Source organism: Heterodontus francisci, chromosome 4 (assembly GCF_036365525.1).
Source record: "Heterodontus francisci isolate sHetFra1 chromosome 4, sHetFra1.hap1, whole genome shotgun sequence".
NCBI classification, from domain to species: domain Eukaryota; kingdom Metazoa; phylum Chordata; class Chondrichthyes; order Heterodontiformes; family Heterodontidae; genus Heterodontus; species Heterodontus francisci.
In genome coordinates this window covers 191,343,113-191,360,904 of record NC_090374.1, presented here as the reverse complement: position 1 = coordinate 191,360,904, position 17,792 = coordinate 191,343,113, and the positions used below count along the sequence as shown (strand labels likewise).

Genomic DNA, 17,792 nt, shown 5'->3' with positions numbered 1-17,792 from the left:
GGGCCAAACGGATGGGTTTGGAGAAGACTTTTGAAGGAGCAGACAGTGTTGGGTGTGCCGAGAAGGTTCAGCCATGAGAAGAACCAATGCCACCAAAGGATCCACCACTGATGAGGTAAAGGGAGAGAGTTGTGTGTATATATATTTTTTTTAAAAAGGACTGCAAGGTGCCGCAGAAAGTAATACAAGACTTGAAGGACATTGTAAAGGCAGGGCTCAGCAGGTCATGAAAGGAATTTGATAAGAATGAATAGTTTCATACGTTGTCGGACAGCAGCCAGTGAGATCAATGATGGGCGAATGGGACATAGTGCAGAAAAGGATGCAGGTCGCTGTGTTTCAGACAAATGGGAGTTTGTGGAGAATGGGCAGGCATTAGAATTAAAGGCAAAATACTGCAGTTGCTAGAAATCTGAAATAAAAACAAGAAACGCTAGAAATACTCAGCAGGTCTGGCAGCATCTGTGGAGAGAGAAACAGAGTTAACGTTTCAGGTCAGTGAACTCAGAGTTCTGATGAAGGGTCACTGACTTGAAACGTTAACTCTGCTTCTCTCTCCACAGATGCTGCCAGCCCTGCTGAGTATTTCCAAAATTTCTTGTTTTTATATTAGAATAATTGAGTCTAGAGGTGGCAAAGAAAAGATAAGGGTTTCAGTGGCGGAGAGGAGGCTATGTTGCACAGTAGAAATAGATGGTGTTGGTTCAGATATGGGGTTTAAAACTCAGCCAAGTATCAAATAGAAAACCAAGGATTCACAGAGTTAGTTTCAGTCTGAGTGAATGGTTGAAATCAGTGCTTGGAGAAGCACTGGAGAAGGGACAGCCAGCACAGATTTGTTAAAGGCAAATCATGTCTGAATAACCTGATTGAGTTCTTTGATAAAGCAGCAGAAAGGGTTGATGAAGGTAATGAAATAGATGTTGTATATAAAGTATCCCATAACAGACTTATCGGGAAAACAGAAGCACTTGAGATTAGAGGGATGCTGATATCTTGGGCACGAAATTGTCTAAGGAACAGGAGCCAGAGTACTGGTGAAGGGATGTTTTGCTGACTGGAGGGTAGGATGCCATGGAGTGCCTGAGGCTTTTCTCGTTATATATAAATGACCTGGACTTAGTAGCTTCCTTCTGTACTTAAGATTCTATGATTCTAAAGAAGCGAAGTTTATGGCTACCACTTTCATTTGTATCTGTCTTCACAGCATGGCGTTCAGTGGTAGCAGTCAGTAAGAGAGTATTTCTGCAGTCATGATCATGATTGAAAGCAAGAGGAGGGATAGTCTGGGGTTTGAGGTGGGGGGGGGGGGGGGGGGTGGTATGCATAGAGGAAGCGAAGGAAAACCGAAAAAGAGGTTAACAAAAGATCTGTTCATCCAACTGTGGTGTGCACAAATATTTGGGGTTAAGCTTCAGTCTCCAATTTACTGAGCAACTTACAACTCAAACTATCACGCCAAACAACGTGTGCTTGAACAAAACCTCACTCATTGCCTTAATAGTACTACTTGCCATTAATGCATTAAGTTGTATATGCGATTTATAATTGGTATATTTGTACATGCTTGGGCATAAAAAGGGTTAAAATATTAAACCTGTATGCTGATAGGGGTACACAAGCAGCTGATAGATCTGGTAGGGGGTACGCAATAAGTAAAGTTTGGGGACCTCCGCTCTACACAATATGGTATGCATGCAGCTCAAATCAGCAGCATGTACATTTGCTTTCTTCCGTCAGATTACCTTAATCAAACATCCCATTGTGTAATTGTTTGCACAGTATCACATTATAACACTAGCACAGGCAAATTCTAAATTAGAACTTTCAGAAAATAGTCCTACTAAGAAAAAAAAAAGAAACAAATGAATGAGGGACATCCCAAAACACTTACAGCCAATTAAATACTTCTGAAATACAGTCACTGTTTTAATCTAGGAAATGGAGCAGCAGATTTGCACACAAGCAATCACATAATAACCAGATAATTTTTCTTTGAGTGATGTTGGTTAAGGGATAAACATTGGCCAGGACATGGAGGTTAACTCCCCTGTATGTCTTTGATTAGTATGGAGAACTTTCATGTCCACGTGAGGGAGCAAATGGACCCTCAGTTTAAAGTCTCATCCAAACGACAGCACCTCTGACAATGCAGCACTTCCTCAGTACCACACGAGGAGCATCAGCCTGGAAAGTGAGACGTAACCCCACAACCTTCTGACTCAGAGACAAGGCTAACGAATAAGTCAGGCTTACGCAAAACCTATTCTGAAAGCAAATAAGTCAATTCCCACCACCAACATTCTGGTTACATTTGTAGTAGCTGCAACAGAAATATATGCCCAAATAAATGCAGACGAAACCAGCTCTCCCTAACTCATGTCGGCGACAGGAGGACAAGCAGCAGCTGAGCCACTTGTAAACCGTACAAAAAATTAAGCAATTGCAGCCCATGTACATTTATAGCATTGGAAGCTATATGTAGTAAGACTGCAAGAAACTAAACCTGCCAGCTGACCTTTGTTCATTCTAATATATCTGGAACTGAACCAACCATGTCCAGCTGTAAACAAAGGTATTAGTTAGCAATGTGCCCGTCACTTGGTGAAACAAAATTTCCTACGTCATTTCTCAAGTGAATAGCAAAAGCCTGCAAAAGAGGCCTCATGACCTAAAAGGAGTATGAACAGTACTGTAGATGTCGCATACCAAATCTGCAGACGTGGAATTCTCTCAGTCTCCAGCAGGTAGATTTTAAACTGCCCTACTGATTTTTTTTAGTCTATACATACGGGCCAATTTAGAATTTAGCTACAGAGGACTTAAGAATCTACTCTACATCATTTAATTAATACATTTTTGATACTCTCAACCAAGCCTTGCCCTATAAATCAGGATTATTTAGTGTCTATATAAAATACATATTGTAAGTCGGTACTTCACATTTCCATAATTTCTCATCTCCCTCTTAAAACAAAAAGACATTATGACATTAGCAACACAATCCTAGTATAGTTGAAATTTATTCGCCAATTTTGTCCCCTCTCCCCAAGACGTCACCTTTGCTGAGATACACTTTTGCTGGAACCATTCATAAGCCAGCAGTTCCGTCTTTTGATTGTTTCAGTAAAATCCCCCACATCTCTCCGCCTCAATACCTCACTCAAGTAATAATTAATAAGTAAGCCTCAACAGCAAAGGTCAGCATTCCAGTCAACTTCGCACAGCATCAAAACTGAGCTGAGTTATAATCTCATGCAATATTCATACAAGCAACTCGAACCACAATCCTTCCCTCAACTGAGGCTCCCCTCTCTAATCCAGAGGCAAACTGCAATATCATCGACCAGCTAATCTACACAGACAAGGGAGCGCCCTGACCGGTGCATCTCCACTACTCACTAATTAAATCTGTTGAGCCAACAGCTCCCCGTTAGCTCTAGGGGTATATGTAATGAGTAGATGAGTGACAGATTTGCATCTCACGAGCTTCATGGGGCAAGTGCAAATTTCACAGTCAAGTAACCCTTGTAAAATTCATTATTGTCTCAAGACTCTGCATAAGTACAGCCTTATCCAAAACGTTAACGTGAGACATGCTTCTGTTGCACTAAGTAGACATTATGAAACTTTCAATTTGATGCAAAAATGTTTGCAACAAGTTTCAATTGTTGATCTGGTAACTAATGTATTGATTGCCCACCCACCCATTCCCAAACTCACGGTGGGGGTGGGACACAGAGAAGGTACCCCCAAACATCCTCTTTACCATGCGCACAAAAAAATGTTACGGTAAAACAGATCTAAAAGTCACAGCTACGTACACTTTGCTTCTGTATGCTACAGCTGCTTATTTGGTTAAAATATTGTTCGACCAGTATACAAGATACTAGATTTGGACTCCATAATAACATACATGAAGGTGTGATTACATACATTTTACAATAAGTACAAGCAGGGGGAGACTGAAGGTTAAGAGAAGTCTTGACATTGTCAATCATGTGGAGACACTCAAACATTTTACAGTGCAAGGTATTAGTATTTTGAGCACACTAATACTGCAGGACTGCAACAAAAGAACTTGGATGCACTGGGCTGGATTTTAAGAGCCTGCCGACGAGCTCAAAAAATGGCGGCCATCATGCCAAACAGCAGCTGCGATCTCACGTGCGGTGGCCATTTAAATAGCTGGGGGGGGGGGGGGGGGGGGCACACCCCACAATCACATAGAGGGGGAGCTGTCTGTCGCCAGCAATGGCATTAGCTGCCTTTGCACAGGCACTGGCACCATTTTTAAAGGCCTGCCAGCATATTTAAATTTTTCAAGTTACGCATCCCCCTGAAATTTATCAAATAAATTTCTAGCGCCCCTTTCCCACCCCCCATTAACAATTATATTAACTATTTGCCCTTCTATCCCAAAACACTTACTGTTTAAATCTGACCATCCTCCACCCCACAATGTTTAAAGTTCACCCCTTCCCACCACCACTATACCCATTACATTTATTTGACCCCACCCTGCACTAAAAATCTTAACTCCTCCTCCCCCCCCCACCAGCGTCACGCCAGCTTTCCCAGCACGGGGAATTAAAGGCACGGGAGTGCCAGCCGCAGCGCCAAAGATCGCGGCGGGCCCAGAAGATTGAAGGCAAGTTTATTAAAATTTATGCATTAATTTAAATATTTAAATCCAGGTCCCATCGCCCAGTGGTGTTGGGGGACTGCAATGGAGTCTCACCGTCGCCAGGAGATTGGGCCGGGCTCTCCTGGCATCGGCCTCCGTGACAGGCCATTACCAGAACCGTCTTCCGCACTTCCCCATCATCCCCGCTACAGAGCCCGGTTGTCAAGGGCTTGGTAAAATCCAGCCCACGCTGTGGGCTTGCGGCTTGGGCCCTTACTGCAGTGAAAATGCATTCCAAATATTCCACAAGCAGCAATCAACAAATTTCCACAAATAATGATAGCCTTTTTCCCCCACTCACCCACCTTTGTAAAGCACCCAAGGACATTTTCTACATTAAAGATGCAACATAAATGCATGCTGTTGTAATTTCGGAGGAGATCCCTGACTATTTCATACCATTTTAGAATTTGCTGCATTAGCCATGTGGAGTTGCTAATTTCTTTTTGTTGATATTTTCAGTTATCGCTTTCACGTGCAGGATCAACCAGGTTTCATAAACTGGTGCCATACAAGTGCTTCCATTTTCAGATTGGCTCTAGGAAACCTCTCGTGTAAATAAAACTACTGGCAGCCCAGTAGCTCAGCTTTTGAATGCTGCAGCAGTAACACCCCCACCGACCCCTCTCCTACACCGCTCCACCCCAGGATAAAGCTGTGCCAATTTTGGATCCAGGTTGCCTGTCATTTGATTTGATTTGCCTCGTCTCAACATTGTATCCAATTGGGGCTATCAGGATGTGCAAAGCTCAATAGTTTTCAACCACTAGATGGCATTTACTCTGCAAACAAAGCTTTCTTCCAATTTCTCAAAGCATACCCAGCGACACAGGGTGGACACAAAGCACTTCCCGCTTGCAAGTCTATTAGCATTTTTGACAATGTTCTGGGGAGCAGTTAATTCTCTGAAGCAAGAGAGTAGGACTTGGCTCACCCAATACTGCCACTGGATAACAGGTCAGGAGGATAAACCCTGGCCAATTTAACCTTCCCTAAATCAGGACATGAAGGCTCATTGTAATACTCCTGGCAGGCCTGAAATGAGCTAACTGAGCCCACACTGCCTTGACTAGTTTAAACAGTATGCCTTAGCTTCCACTGTCAGTGGTAGAAACAGTATTAATTCATTGAACTTTTTTTTTTAAATGTAAAATACTGTTCACATTCTTCTTCCAGAGGTTAACAACGAAAACTGAAACTACAAACAAAACAATCAACCGTTTACATGCTGCTTTACAGCCAATGGATTACTTTCCAAGGGCAGCCAAACGTGACAGTAAACAGCAGGGTCCCACAAACAGTAAACAACTAAATACCTGTTTCTGATGGTCAGCTGAATGTCCAGAGCAGCAGAAGAGCTCCCAGTCCTTCTTCCAATAGTGCCTTGGGGTCTTTGACACCCACCTGAATAGGCAGATGGAGCCTTGTCTTGACATCACATCTGAAGGATGGCACCTCCGTACTGCACTTACGTCAGCTTAGATTATGCGCTCAAGGCCCTACTCGGGGCCCCACACAGCTGGCAGTTTTGAGTGTGGGCAGTCTAAGCAAGCTTCCAGAGACCTTACTCTATTTTATAAGGCAACTTCAGGTAAAGTGAAGTGTCAAAAAAAATTGTACAAACGTGAATTCAAATTGCTGCCTGAGCTAGAGTTTGACAGGGAGAGGTGAAACAACTAGAAGTACAACTGAGGAACGGAAGCATTTTATTTCCTATAAAAGGATAAAATATCCGATGACAAGCTGCTCTCCCAGCCCACAGTACAGTCCTCCTTATGAAAAGTGAAAGATAATAAAAGTTTGGTCATTCTCATCAACAGAGGGTTATTTTCACAAGCATTAGTTTTAAGACGTCAAATTTGAGAATATACCATTATATTAGCTCTTTTATATAAGAGCCATTATAAGGTCTCATTCTGTAACCTTCCTGTCACATCTCCAGAAAACAAAAAATGAAGGATTAAATAACTACGGACAGATTGCGTTCCCAGCTCGCAGCACAGTGCTACTTGTCCTGATCGAATCAAACAAAAGATTTTAACACCTCCCTCCACACCACCACCAGTGGAAACTAGGCAGAACAAGAGTTAAAATGAAGGGGGACAAATTTAACTTCGCTTCATTTTGGCAGCAGAGGTACCTGCCTGAACCAGGCAACAGTCTTGTTCGTTCATGCAAACTGGGGTCCTATGATGTACATGGGACTCCCAATGGCACTTCAACCACAGTCTGTCTGAAAGAGGGGACCCTGTAAGATAAGTTTTAAACTTTCCTTTATGGGGCCAGAATGAGCAGTTTAAAAAAATTCTTCCATTTATAAACGGAAAATAAGTTACTTCTGATTTAGAGGTATTTTAACATCAGAGTACAATAGTTAACATTCCCTTCTTGTTTCCTTTGTCTCAAACCTCCTCCTACTTTGCTGTGTGCAATCATCATTCCAACAGCTCTTGTATACAACACAACAGTGATCCTATTTCAATAAGCTGAAATCTCAAAACTGCACTGCCTGCACCTATAGGCCAGTCATCCCAACGTCAGTGATGGGGAAACTTTCAGGCACAATAATACAGAACAAAATTAATTGGCATTTGGAAAAGTATGGGCTAATAAATATCACAATGGATTTGCTCAAGCTAAGTTGTGTTTGACTAACAATACAAGTTCTTTGATGAAGTAACAAAGGGTTGATGAGGGTTGTGTGGTTGATGCTGTGTATATGGACTTTCAAAAGGTGTGACAAAGTAGCACAAAGTATACTTGCTAGCAAAATTAAAGCCCATGGGAATTAAAGGGACATTGGCTGCATGGATACAAAACTGGCTACGGGACAGAGGCAGAGAGTAGCAGTAAACATTTTTTTTTCCCTCAGACGGAAGGGAGCTATACAATAGTGTGTCCCCCAGGGTCAGTCTAAGGATCAGTGCCCATTTTGATAATACGCTAATGACCTGGAATTGGAAATACAGGGCATAACTTCAAAGTTTGCAGATTACACGAAACTTGGAAATGTAGGATATTATCCTTTCTTTTATAGGAAATAAAATGAGAAGGATAGAATTCAGGAGGACGTAGAGAGACTGGTGAAGTGGGCAGACACACGGCAGATGAAATTTAACACAGAAGTGTGAGGTGATACATTTTGGTAGGAAGAATGAGAGGCGACAAACTAAATGGTACAATTTTGAAGGCGGTACAGGAACAGAGAATCCCAGGGGTGTAGCACAGAAGTCTTTGAAGTTGGCAGGTCACGATGTGAAGGCTGTTAAAAAAAAGATGGGATCTTCGGCTTTATTAACAGAGATACAGATTACAAAAACAAGGCAGTTATACCAAACCTCTACAAAACATTGGTTAGGTTCAGCTGGAGTACTCTCTTCAATTCTAGGCACCACACTTTAGGAAGGATGTCGAGGCCTTGGAGAGGATATAGAAGAGATTTACTAGAATGGTACTGGGGATGACAGACTTCAATTCTATGGAGAAACTGGGGTTGCTCTCTTTTGTGCAGTAAAGACTAAAGAGGAAAGTTGATACAGGTATTCAAAAGCATGAAGGCTTTTGACAGATTAAATAAGTAGTAATTGTTTCCAGTGGCAGAAAGGGCGGCACAGTGGCGCAGTGGTTAGCACCGCAGCCTCACAGCTCCAGGGACCCGGGTTCGATTCCGGGTACTGCCTGTGTGGAGTTTGCAAGTTCTCCCTGTGTCTGCGTGGGTTTCCTCCGGGTGCTCCGGTTTCCTCCCACAAGCCAAAAGACTTGCAGGTTGATAGGTAAATTGGCCATTATAAATTGTCACTAGTATAGGTAGGTGGTAGGGAAATATAGGGACAGGTGGGGATGTGGTAGGAATATGGGATTAGTGTAGGATTAGTATAAATGGGTGGTTGATGTTCGGCACAGACTCGGTGGGCCGAAGGGCCTGTTTCAGTGCTGTATCTCTAATCTAAAAAAAAAAGGTCAGTAACCAGAGGACACAGATTTAAGGTGATTGGCGAAAGGACCAGAAGCAGCATGAGGAAACTTTTTTGCACAGCGAGTTGTGATCTGGACTTCACAGCCTGAAAGGATGGTGGAAGCAGGTTCAATAGTAACTTTCACAAGAGAATTGGATCAATATTATAAGAGAAAAAAAAAATTACAGAGCTCTGGGGAAAGAGGTACCAATTGGATAACTCAACCGAAGAGCCAGCATGGGCACTATGGGTCAAATGGCCTCTTTCTGTGCCACATCATTCGACAATTCTAACTTTTGCCAGCAAGATTGCAAATTAATGGAAACTCTAACAAAGTGTTCGGTTGTTTATGTGCTGCATTCATTTCCACAATAAGCTGTTTAAAATGGATCTGCACAGTATCTCTTCAAAACAAAAATTAACCACCAATCACATGACACATTCATTCCATCAAATCCCGTCCCCCATAGATTTATCTGGAATTAATTCAAAGCTATGCCCCGGATGCAACAGGGCAGTACCTGACTGTAATTGTTGCACCCAATCCTTTGCCAAAGACTACATTATCATGAAAAACTTACATACGTATAAAGTGCGTCATGAACCGGAGTTATATCCCATGACGTCTGCATTACTGTTGGCAGCTGGCACCAGAAATATAAAAGCACGTTCTTTATTCTGAGAACACACTGAATCACAAAATGTTCTACAGTTGCACACATATTTGACTTTTGTACCATCATCAGAAGCCTGGAAGCAAAACTAAAAACTATCAATGCAAAATAAGTAAACAAACCTCAACGGGTAATACAATCATGCGACTGCCATTTAACAGAGCCCAGGAAACAAACAATCATTATTCCTGTCATTAACAAAGACCAACAGCTTATTTTTTTATTTATCTATCCATTTCGTATGAATTTTTTTTGCGCTGTCACAATCGAGGTAAAGGTTCTTCAAAACATCCAAATGAACATAGTCACAGCGAAAGTGACACCCATCCCAAACCATCAAATTACTCTAGGTCAACAGTATTTGCGGATGTTAAACAAGTACTCTAGGATGAAGCTCTGTAATGATACTGCAGGCAAAGAATGAGTTACTGTACTAACACTTGGTGTTCCACAGATGCGTTTGCTCAGTCATGCTCCTTTTCCCAAAGCTGTGGAGTTCCCTCATGAGTAGCCTCTAGCTGTTTGATGCAGAAAGAAAGAAAGATTGACTAAAATAAAAGCAAAATACTGCGGATGCTGGAAATCTGAAATAAAAACAAGAAATGCTGGAACCACTCAGCAGGTCTGGCAGCATCTATGGAAAGAGAAGCAGAGTTAACGTTTCGGGTCAGTGACCCTAAACGTTAACTCTGCTTCTCTTTTCACAGATGCTGCCAGACCTGCTGAGTGGTTCCAGCATTTCTTGTTAAGAAAGATTGACTATTGTCTATTCATCAATTATGGTGTTAATCTTCATGTTTTGCCATATTCTACCATCTTTTAGCCAGATTTTTTTTTAATATATCATTCCCACCTTCAAAATGGACAGTAAGAGCAGGAAAGAAGGGGGCAGGGGGAAAAGGATAGTGAAAGAATATAAAGTTCCAAAAAAAGTACATTAATTTGAAAAGGTCCTAAGCTGAAGATCAAACAACAATGTGGTTCAGAGAATAGGATGGGATAAAGATGGTGATCAGGTCAAAAATAAAGTGTGTGTCGATTGCTATTTTGATCATTCTGGGACAATAAAACTTGAATAGATTTACCTCTTCATATTAAAAAAAGTTTTGTTTCTTTAAAACTGTAGACGGGTATTTTGCTGTTGGCCTTCAACCTATCACATACCAGCACCATGTCTGCAGTGCTACTCCAGAAAATTTGCCGCAAACTGTTACAACCAGGTGAGAAAGGTGTCTCGGGTTCCCTCTCAGCCTTCAGCTGGTCTTACTGTAACAGGGTTTAATTTTAAACACACCGTGTTTTTAGCTCCCCCTTGGTGAATCCTTGTTCACTGCTTTCCAATTATAAGGCAAAGAAACCAGCACAAACAGGCTTTTTAAGGTTTAAAGAAAAGTTGAAATTTATTAAACTTGAACTTAAACTCTAATGTGGTTAACGCCTACGGATACATGACACGCACACACTAGCATGCATAGGCGATACACACATGCAAATAGAAACAGAAAAGAGAAGAAAAAGTGGAAAAGTTTGAGGCAATATCTGAAGAGTTTGTGTTACGGTTCTGCGAGCTCATTGATTGTAGGTGGTCCTGGACTGTAGGTAGATCTTGCTTTTCATTGGGGCCCAGTATTCTTCTTAAACCTTGTTTGCTACAGGAGACTTTTCTCTCTTGGGGTTCATGTGGATTCAGAGGCTTGTGAGAAAGAGATAGGAGCAGGCAGACAGGAGAGGCTGTGACGAGCCAGCCAGGAGAGATCTTCTCAGTCCAGGAGCATTCTGCCCAAATTGTTTGTACAAATTCAAAAAACTCAGGTTGCCCAGCAGGTTAGACATGTCATCTTAGCAGTCAACCTGGAATGCGAACTTCCCCACCTTCAACATCTGGTGATCAAACGTCCATTGTGGGTTGAATGGGTCAGGGAATGGACCTTTGTCCTTTCCAAGCAAAGTCTGTTAATATGCAGATGTCTTTCCAGCCAAGATCTGGCAACTTTTTTAAAGCAAGTCCTTTCTTCACTTCAACAACAGTTTGAAATTTAATGTCCATGTGGCAAAATTAATATGCCTCATTTTTGGCAGGTGGGGGCCTGTATGACACAAACAAATACCAAGGGTCTTCCAAATTCTCTCTTTATAAACTTCATCAGACTGATTCTGCAGCTGCAGGCCCCAAACCTGTCACTTCAGAACCATGCAACAATCAAGAATGTACTGCATATTAAAATAAAGAGGCTGCTCACAACTTTATGAAAGTTCAATAACTTTTAAAATGTATGCTGCCCATGGACAAAAAGTAGTGCTCAGAGGAGTTTGAAGCCCACCCAGTACAAAGAAAATTTAGAGGGAACATTGACTGGGAGGCTTTCTCATCTATGAATATAGTCCCTATACTGATACAGTTACAGCAGTAATACTTTTTAATAAAACCTACTTTTAGGACATAAAGTCTGGAGCAAATGGCAATATTAAAATATAATTATGGGTATAACTTTGCAATGATACCAGTGTTGATTTTGCATGTTCATGTGGGTTGGGAGACAAGGGTGTTATGCCAGAAAGCCAGGTCGTAAAGAATAGAACTAGAGCCAATCTTTACACACTTTGATAAGCATTTATTTACAGAGATACACATTACAAACATGCACCTCCTCACCCAACACTGTTTCAGTGTGCTTCTTTTTAATAGGAGCACAAATGAATCCCCAGTTAATGCCCACCACCTGCATACAATTAAATACAATTAACAAGGGGGAGGTGGGTTGCACCAAATTTCACCAACATCACAGTGCACCGCACCACCACCACCCCCCCACACCACATCCAATTCCATACTTCATCGCCATCTCAACAGAGAAATGTGTAAGGGACAAGTGAGGCAGATTTACAAACAGAAAGAAGGTGAGAGTGACAAAGAATTGGAGACAAGCACAAAAATAGTCACAGGAAAAGTAGTACATTTTCGTCCGTATGCAATGCCAGGAGAGCAAGCTCTTGTACTGGCGTCAGGAAAAAGAGTTTCCCTGAAACTGCACTCCAAGGGTTAATATAATGAACAAATTTGCATTTACATTGTTGTTCACATCCTAAGGACGTCCCAAAACACTGTATAACCAAGGTCCAAGAAAGTACTGTACAAACATAGGCACTATTATGAAAGTAAATGCAGCAGCAATTTATATATAGCAAGATCCCACAATTATTCATCTATTTTGATACTGGAGGTTGAGGGTAAGTGCTGTCCTGAACACAGGAACATTCCATGTTCTTCTTCAAATGGGGCCATGGGATCTCTTACATCCACTTTAAGAGAAACACAAGGCCTCAATTTAATGTCGCATCTGAAAGACAGCATGGCAAAACGTGCAACACTCCCTCACTACTGCACTGAAGTGTCAGCTTAGATTAAGTGCTCATGTCATGTAGTGGGGTGTGAAACCCAGACCTTCTGACTTAGGTGCAAGTGTTGGCATCTCAAATAGACCTTGATTCATTATTTCAGAATGTTTCTAACTAAAATACACACTCTAAAATTGATCGGCACTCTTATCGGTCGCCTCGTTAGAGCTGGTATATCAAGGAATCCCTGACGTTTTCTACAAAATATTTGTGGATTGTCAGTTGCTGAGAAAGTTAGTATATCCTTAAAAATTTACATTTCATTTTAACTTAAGATCAGGAGCAGCACTTGGGTGAAAAAAAAAATCACTTGCATTTATATAGAATTTTTCACGTCAGATGCCTCAAAGTGACTCACAGTCAATGAAATATTTCTGAAGTGGAGTTATTGTTGCAACGTAGTGAAATGCAGCGGTTAGTGCACAGCAAGATCCAATTAACAGCAATAATTTAACTCGATAATCTATTAAGTGATGCTGGTTGAGGGATAAATATTAGATAGGACTTGCCAAAGACTTACAGATTGATAGGTAAATTGGCCATTGTAAATTGCCCCTAGTATAGGTAGGTGGTAGGGAATGTGGGATTAATGTAGGAGGGGATGTGGTTGGGAATATGGGATTAATGTAGGATTAGTATAAAATGGGTGGTTGATGGTCAGCACAGACTCGGTGGGCCAAAGGGCCTGTTTCAGTGCTGTATCGCTCTATGACCTCCATGAGGACCATAGGAGAAATCCCTGCTCTTGTTCAAATAGCATTATGGGATCTTTTTCAGCCACCCGAGGACAGATAGAATCTTGGCTGAATGTCTAAACTAAAAAATGGAACCTCCAACAATGCAGCCCCCTCGAAGTGCTGCACTGAAGTCTCATCCTAAATTATATGTTCAAGTTGGGGGACTGGGGCTTGAACCCACAATTTTCTGACAAGGCAAAAGTGTCATCACTGAGCCACAGATAAGAATTGAGGAGCAGACACACCTTGAAGAATTAATGCAAAATAATGGCAACAATGGCCGAGAATGTCCTGTAAATTTTAAGTCACATTGCTTGTGACAGCTTGCTGTGGGCATACTGGCTGCCATGTTTCCTAAATTACCAACAGTGACTAAACATCAAAATAAAAGAGGGGCCACAGAAGGAGTGTTCATGTCACAGTCCCCGTCAGGCTTTGTCTAGCCTGCGACTCCTGCTACAATATTAAACCCAACTTTCCGTCACCTGGATTTCTCCAGAGCCTGCGTGGAGCAGTGGCAAAGGAAAGCGCGATGACACAAGATGACAAGGACTTCAAAAAAAAAAGTACTTAATTAGCTGTAAAGCACTTTGTGACACCCTATGGGCATGAAAGGCTCTATATTAAAGGTTTGAAGGAAAAGTGTTGCTCTGGCTGCCTGGCTCTATATTGTGGTATTACCCATGCCCAGGCGGCCTTAGACAGGGATCACGATACGCTGGAGATCTTCTTCAACTGTTGGGCACTGCTGACTGTCAAGAATAATGTCTTATAGACACTAATAACAATTTAGTTTGTACATGTCCTTTTGGTTCATTTTAAGCACAATATTTAGATCAGCAAGCAGGTACAGTGGGGCAGTGTCAGCCCACTGGTCCATTGCAATAGGCCCAAAGACAGTGCCTCCAATAATACTTACATACCAAGCACCTATTGTGGAACATTTCTTGAATTCATCCTTCTAGTCTAGTGACACCTCATACTTCTTTAAAAAAAAAAGGGCTGAGCCTTGACTGAATGCAGAGCTGTTTAAATTATGAAGGGGTTTGATAAAGGTAGACCTGGAGGGGGGGAAAAAGCATTTCGATAGTGTTGGATGAAGTAAAATGGGAGGAGGCTTGTCTGAAGCATAAACACTGGCATAGACTCGTTGGGCCTAATGGCCCGTTTCTGTGCTGCGACTCTTATGTAATGCCCCACTTCCTATTATACCCTAAGCACTTCCTGTTTATAGTAAAAATAGGATGTTAAAGTGAATGGTAGTCAGGACTCCACAAACACCTTTTTAAAATTTCTCACCCAACCACAAGTGGAGACAACAATTATGCTCCCATTCTAACACACTGCAAAACGACATATCATGCAACCACTGTTTAAAAACGGACGCAAACTCTCAGCTGGTACAGTATCACCCATAGTCTAACACCTTCAAGGGTGCCTGCCCACCAAATTGAAACTGTACTTTTTCGCAAGTTCAGTTGATAGGATATGTGGCTGCTCAGAAGGGGTGCACTCGAGTGAAACAAAAGGGCCTCCTCATCGTTACCCAAACAAGGAGGAAAATCTGGCTTTCTTCGGCCACATGGCAACTGCAGAGACCTTTGGAATCCGTGATATCACAAAACCCAAGTTTTGTTTTATTTTTTTTTTAAACTCTGGTTACACTTCCTGATGCTACAATCTGGTTCGATGTTCTTGCACTTCACATCAACAATGTCAAGCCCAGGGACCCTTCTCTGTAACAGCAGCAGAAAGCGAGGCAGAAACATGGTGCTTTGTAACGATTTAAATCATGGAACATTCCCCCCCTCACCCATTTAAACTGCACAATCCCACAATTTACTACAATAACCCGCTCCAATTAAAAAAAGTGAAAATTATGCGCATTTAAAAAGCAGCTTGCTTAACTCAACCTTCTCTTTTTGGTCCGTTTCTCAAATCGTTGACACAACTGAATGCGGAATGGAGGAAAATCAGAACCAACAATTTATATAGATTATGATATTTATGAATCAACACAAGTCACACAGACGGGAGATTTCTGATGTGATCTTTGCCACAAGTGCTTAAGATAGGAAAGGTGTCTTCGGTTTCAGTAAAAATAAAACACACGTGCTGACTGTAAAGGACGGGGAGAACATTTTCTGTGGATCTCCCAGCTCGTTATTTAAAAACAAAAACATTTTTTAAGAATTGCAAAAAATTGAGAAAATGACACGGCGTTAGTTTCACCCCATCTATCAAGTGAGAGGTTCAGTTCTGAAGTGATTTCTTTTCCAGCCTAACCTCCCCACCTCCTTGACCAGAGGAGGAAGACAGGAAGGAGTGAGCTGCTGGGCAGATGGCGGGGGTACAAAGCTTTCGCTGCAGAGCTGCTCGAGGGCGGTGTATGCAGCCCAGCTTCCCCCCCGCCGCCGCCTCCCCAACAAGAGGCATGGGGGCGACAGCGCAGATCCGGTGCACCAACTCGTGTGCTGCACATTTTACAGGCCCTCCACCAGATTTAACTCGTCACCACACCGGACATCTGAGCAATTGTATTGTGTGTGTGTGTGTGTCTGTCCGCCCGCCTTGTAATTGCATCTATCACAATTCAATCGTCGCAAGTCAGCAAAGGAATTAAGGCAGCCCTTTCCCTCGCCCACAGTAAACAGAACTACTACTATGTAATTCCGGAGCAGACAATTAAAAAAAAGACCGACCACCACCCACTTTGCTACTCTCTCTTCCCCATCCCCCTCTTTCCCGCTTATCCGCAGGGCCTGTGCTGAAACATGTTGAGCCGAGATTGTGGCTGGGCTACATGGTGCAATGGCTCAGAGCCTCGGCCAACAGTGAATGCAACAACAGGAGCTCCGGCCTCTCTTTACAAACCCCCCCCCCCCCCCCCCACCCCCACCCCCACCCCCAAAAAAAAAACACCCAGCCTGGCAATGCGGACAAGTAGCAGAGCCGCAAAAACTGAAAACGACGCCTTTCCTTTTCCTTACACCTTAAAACAAAAAAAAAACCTCCTTGCAGTCTCCCCCCGCCCCCCCCCAAAAAAAAACAACCCGGTCGAACTTGAAAATAAATGTATTAAAATAAACAAGCGGAAAAGCAGCAACCGCGACGAAAACATGAATGCATTATATATTAAGCTGGTTTCCCCCTTTCCACATCCTGAAGGGGCTGGAAAGTAGTGGAGGGGGAAGAGAAATAATCAATGATGTGTCCAGCTCTGGTTACAATCTTTCCTCGAAGGGGTGAATGGAGGACTGAACATCTTTCTTATCGGGGTTACTTTGTAGCGAAACAGGAAGCAGCAGAAGCTACAGTGTGGGTTTCCATAAATATATAAATACACAGTTTCTTTTTTGTGTTACCTGTTTGCCTCTGTAAAACAAGCGCTGGCACTCCGGGTCCACATTGAAGCTTTCTTGGATTTTTAACCTCAAACATTCAATTTTGGTCAATCGGGATAAATCGTCTATGCAACGCGTTTGCTTGCCGTCGATAGTACGCACTTGAATCCACATTTTCTTCCTCTTCTAACCAAAAGCAAAACAATAAAATGAAATTAATACCATCAGCGCGGTAACCAGTTGCAGGGGGGGGGGGAAATAAACGGCAAAAGGATTTTTTTTTTGGAAATGAAATGATTTCCACCCCCTCTGCTGACTGTAGCAGTAGCAGCTATTAGTCAGTGTGTTGTTTACTGAACTAGGAGCAGGCACAGACACACATGGGGTCACGGCGCCAAGCAAATCTCGCGAACATATGATAATTCATTCTAGGAGGGTATTAAAAAAAATATTTTAAAAATTCAGAATGTCAGTTCACCTTGAAAACGTCCTCCTCTTTTGAAAATCTGAAAGTAACAATTATTTATTGTCACTATCGGCTTCAGAGATTGCTCTCTCCACACTCCTACAAAAGAGAAATTTTGCTTCTCTAGTTTTCCGCTCGGCGCTGTGTTCTCGTTTCGGGTTACCGGTCTTTTCCTTTTGGCGGGCTGCGGAAAAACTCAAAACTCCGCCTTATTTCCAGTCATAATTTTTTTTTTAAAGTTGGTTTTGTGTTTGTTTTTGAATTAAATAAAAAACCTTGCGAAGATAAACTTGGATGAGCTTTTTCCTCTCCCCCCTTCCTTTGACCACGCCACAGAGTGGTCCATTATTCATCCTGAAATAATGTTCGAAACATATTGTTGCATTGAGGCAAGTATGTTATTACTTGGATAACTTTTTATATATTCATATATATATATAAATGTCAAGCATTGTCCTGGTGAATCCATTGTCAGGTCAAGAAGGCAGCTCACCATCACGTTCTCAAGGGCAATTAGGCATGGGCAACAAAT

General features: G+C 42.2%; 1 protein-coding gene across 1 annotated transcript in view; it reads right to left on the bottom strand.

The window, feature by feature from the left end:
• Window positions 1–17,407, bottom strand: part of LOC137369463 (E3 ubiquitin-protein ligase UHRF1-like) — a 160,876-nt gene extending 143,469 nt beyond the window's left edge. Inside the window, exons 1-2 of the mRNA XM_068030711.1 lie at window positions 17,273–17,407; window positions 16,816–16,980 (exon numbers count right to left, since the gene is read on the bottom strand). Coding sequence (XP_067886812.1) covers window positions 16,816–16,968 — 153 coding nt within the window. The 5' untranslated portion in view covers window positions 16,969–16,980; window positions 17,273–17,407. The remainder of the gene's footprint in view (window positions 1–16,815; window positions 16,981–17,272) is intronic.
• Between the last annotated feature and the right edge of the window lie 385 nt (window positions 17,408–17,792).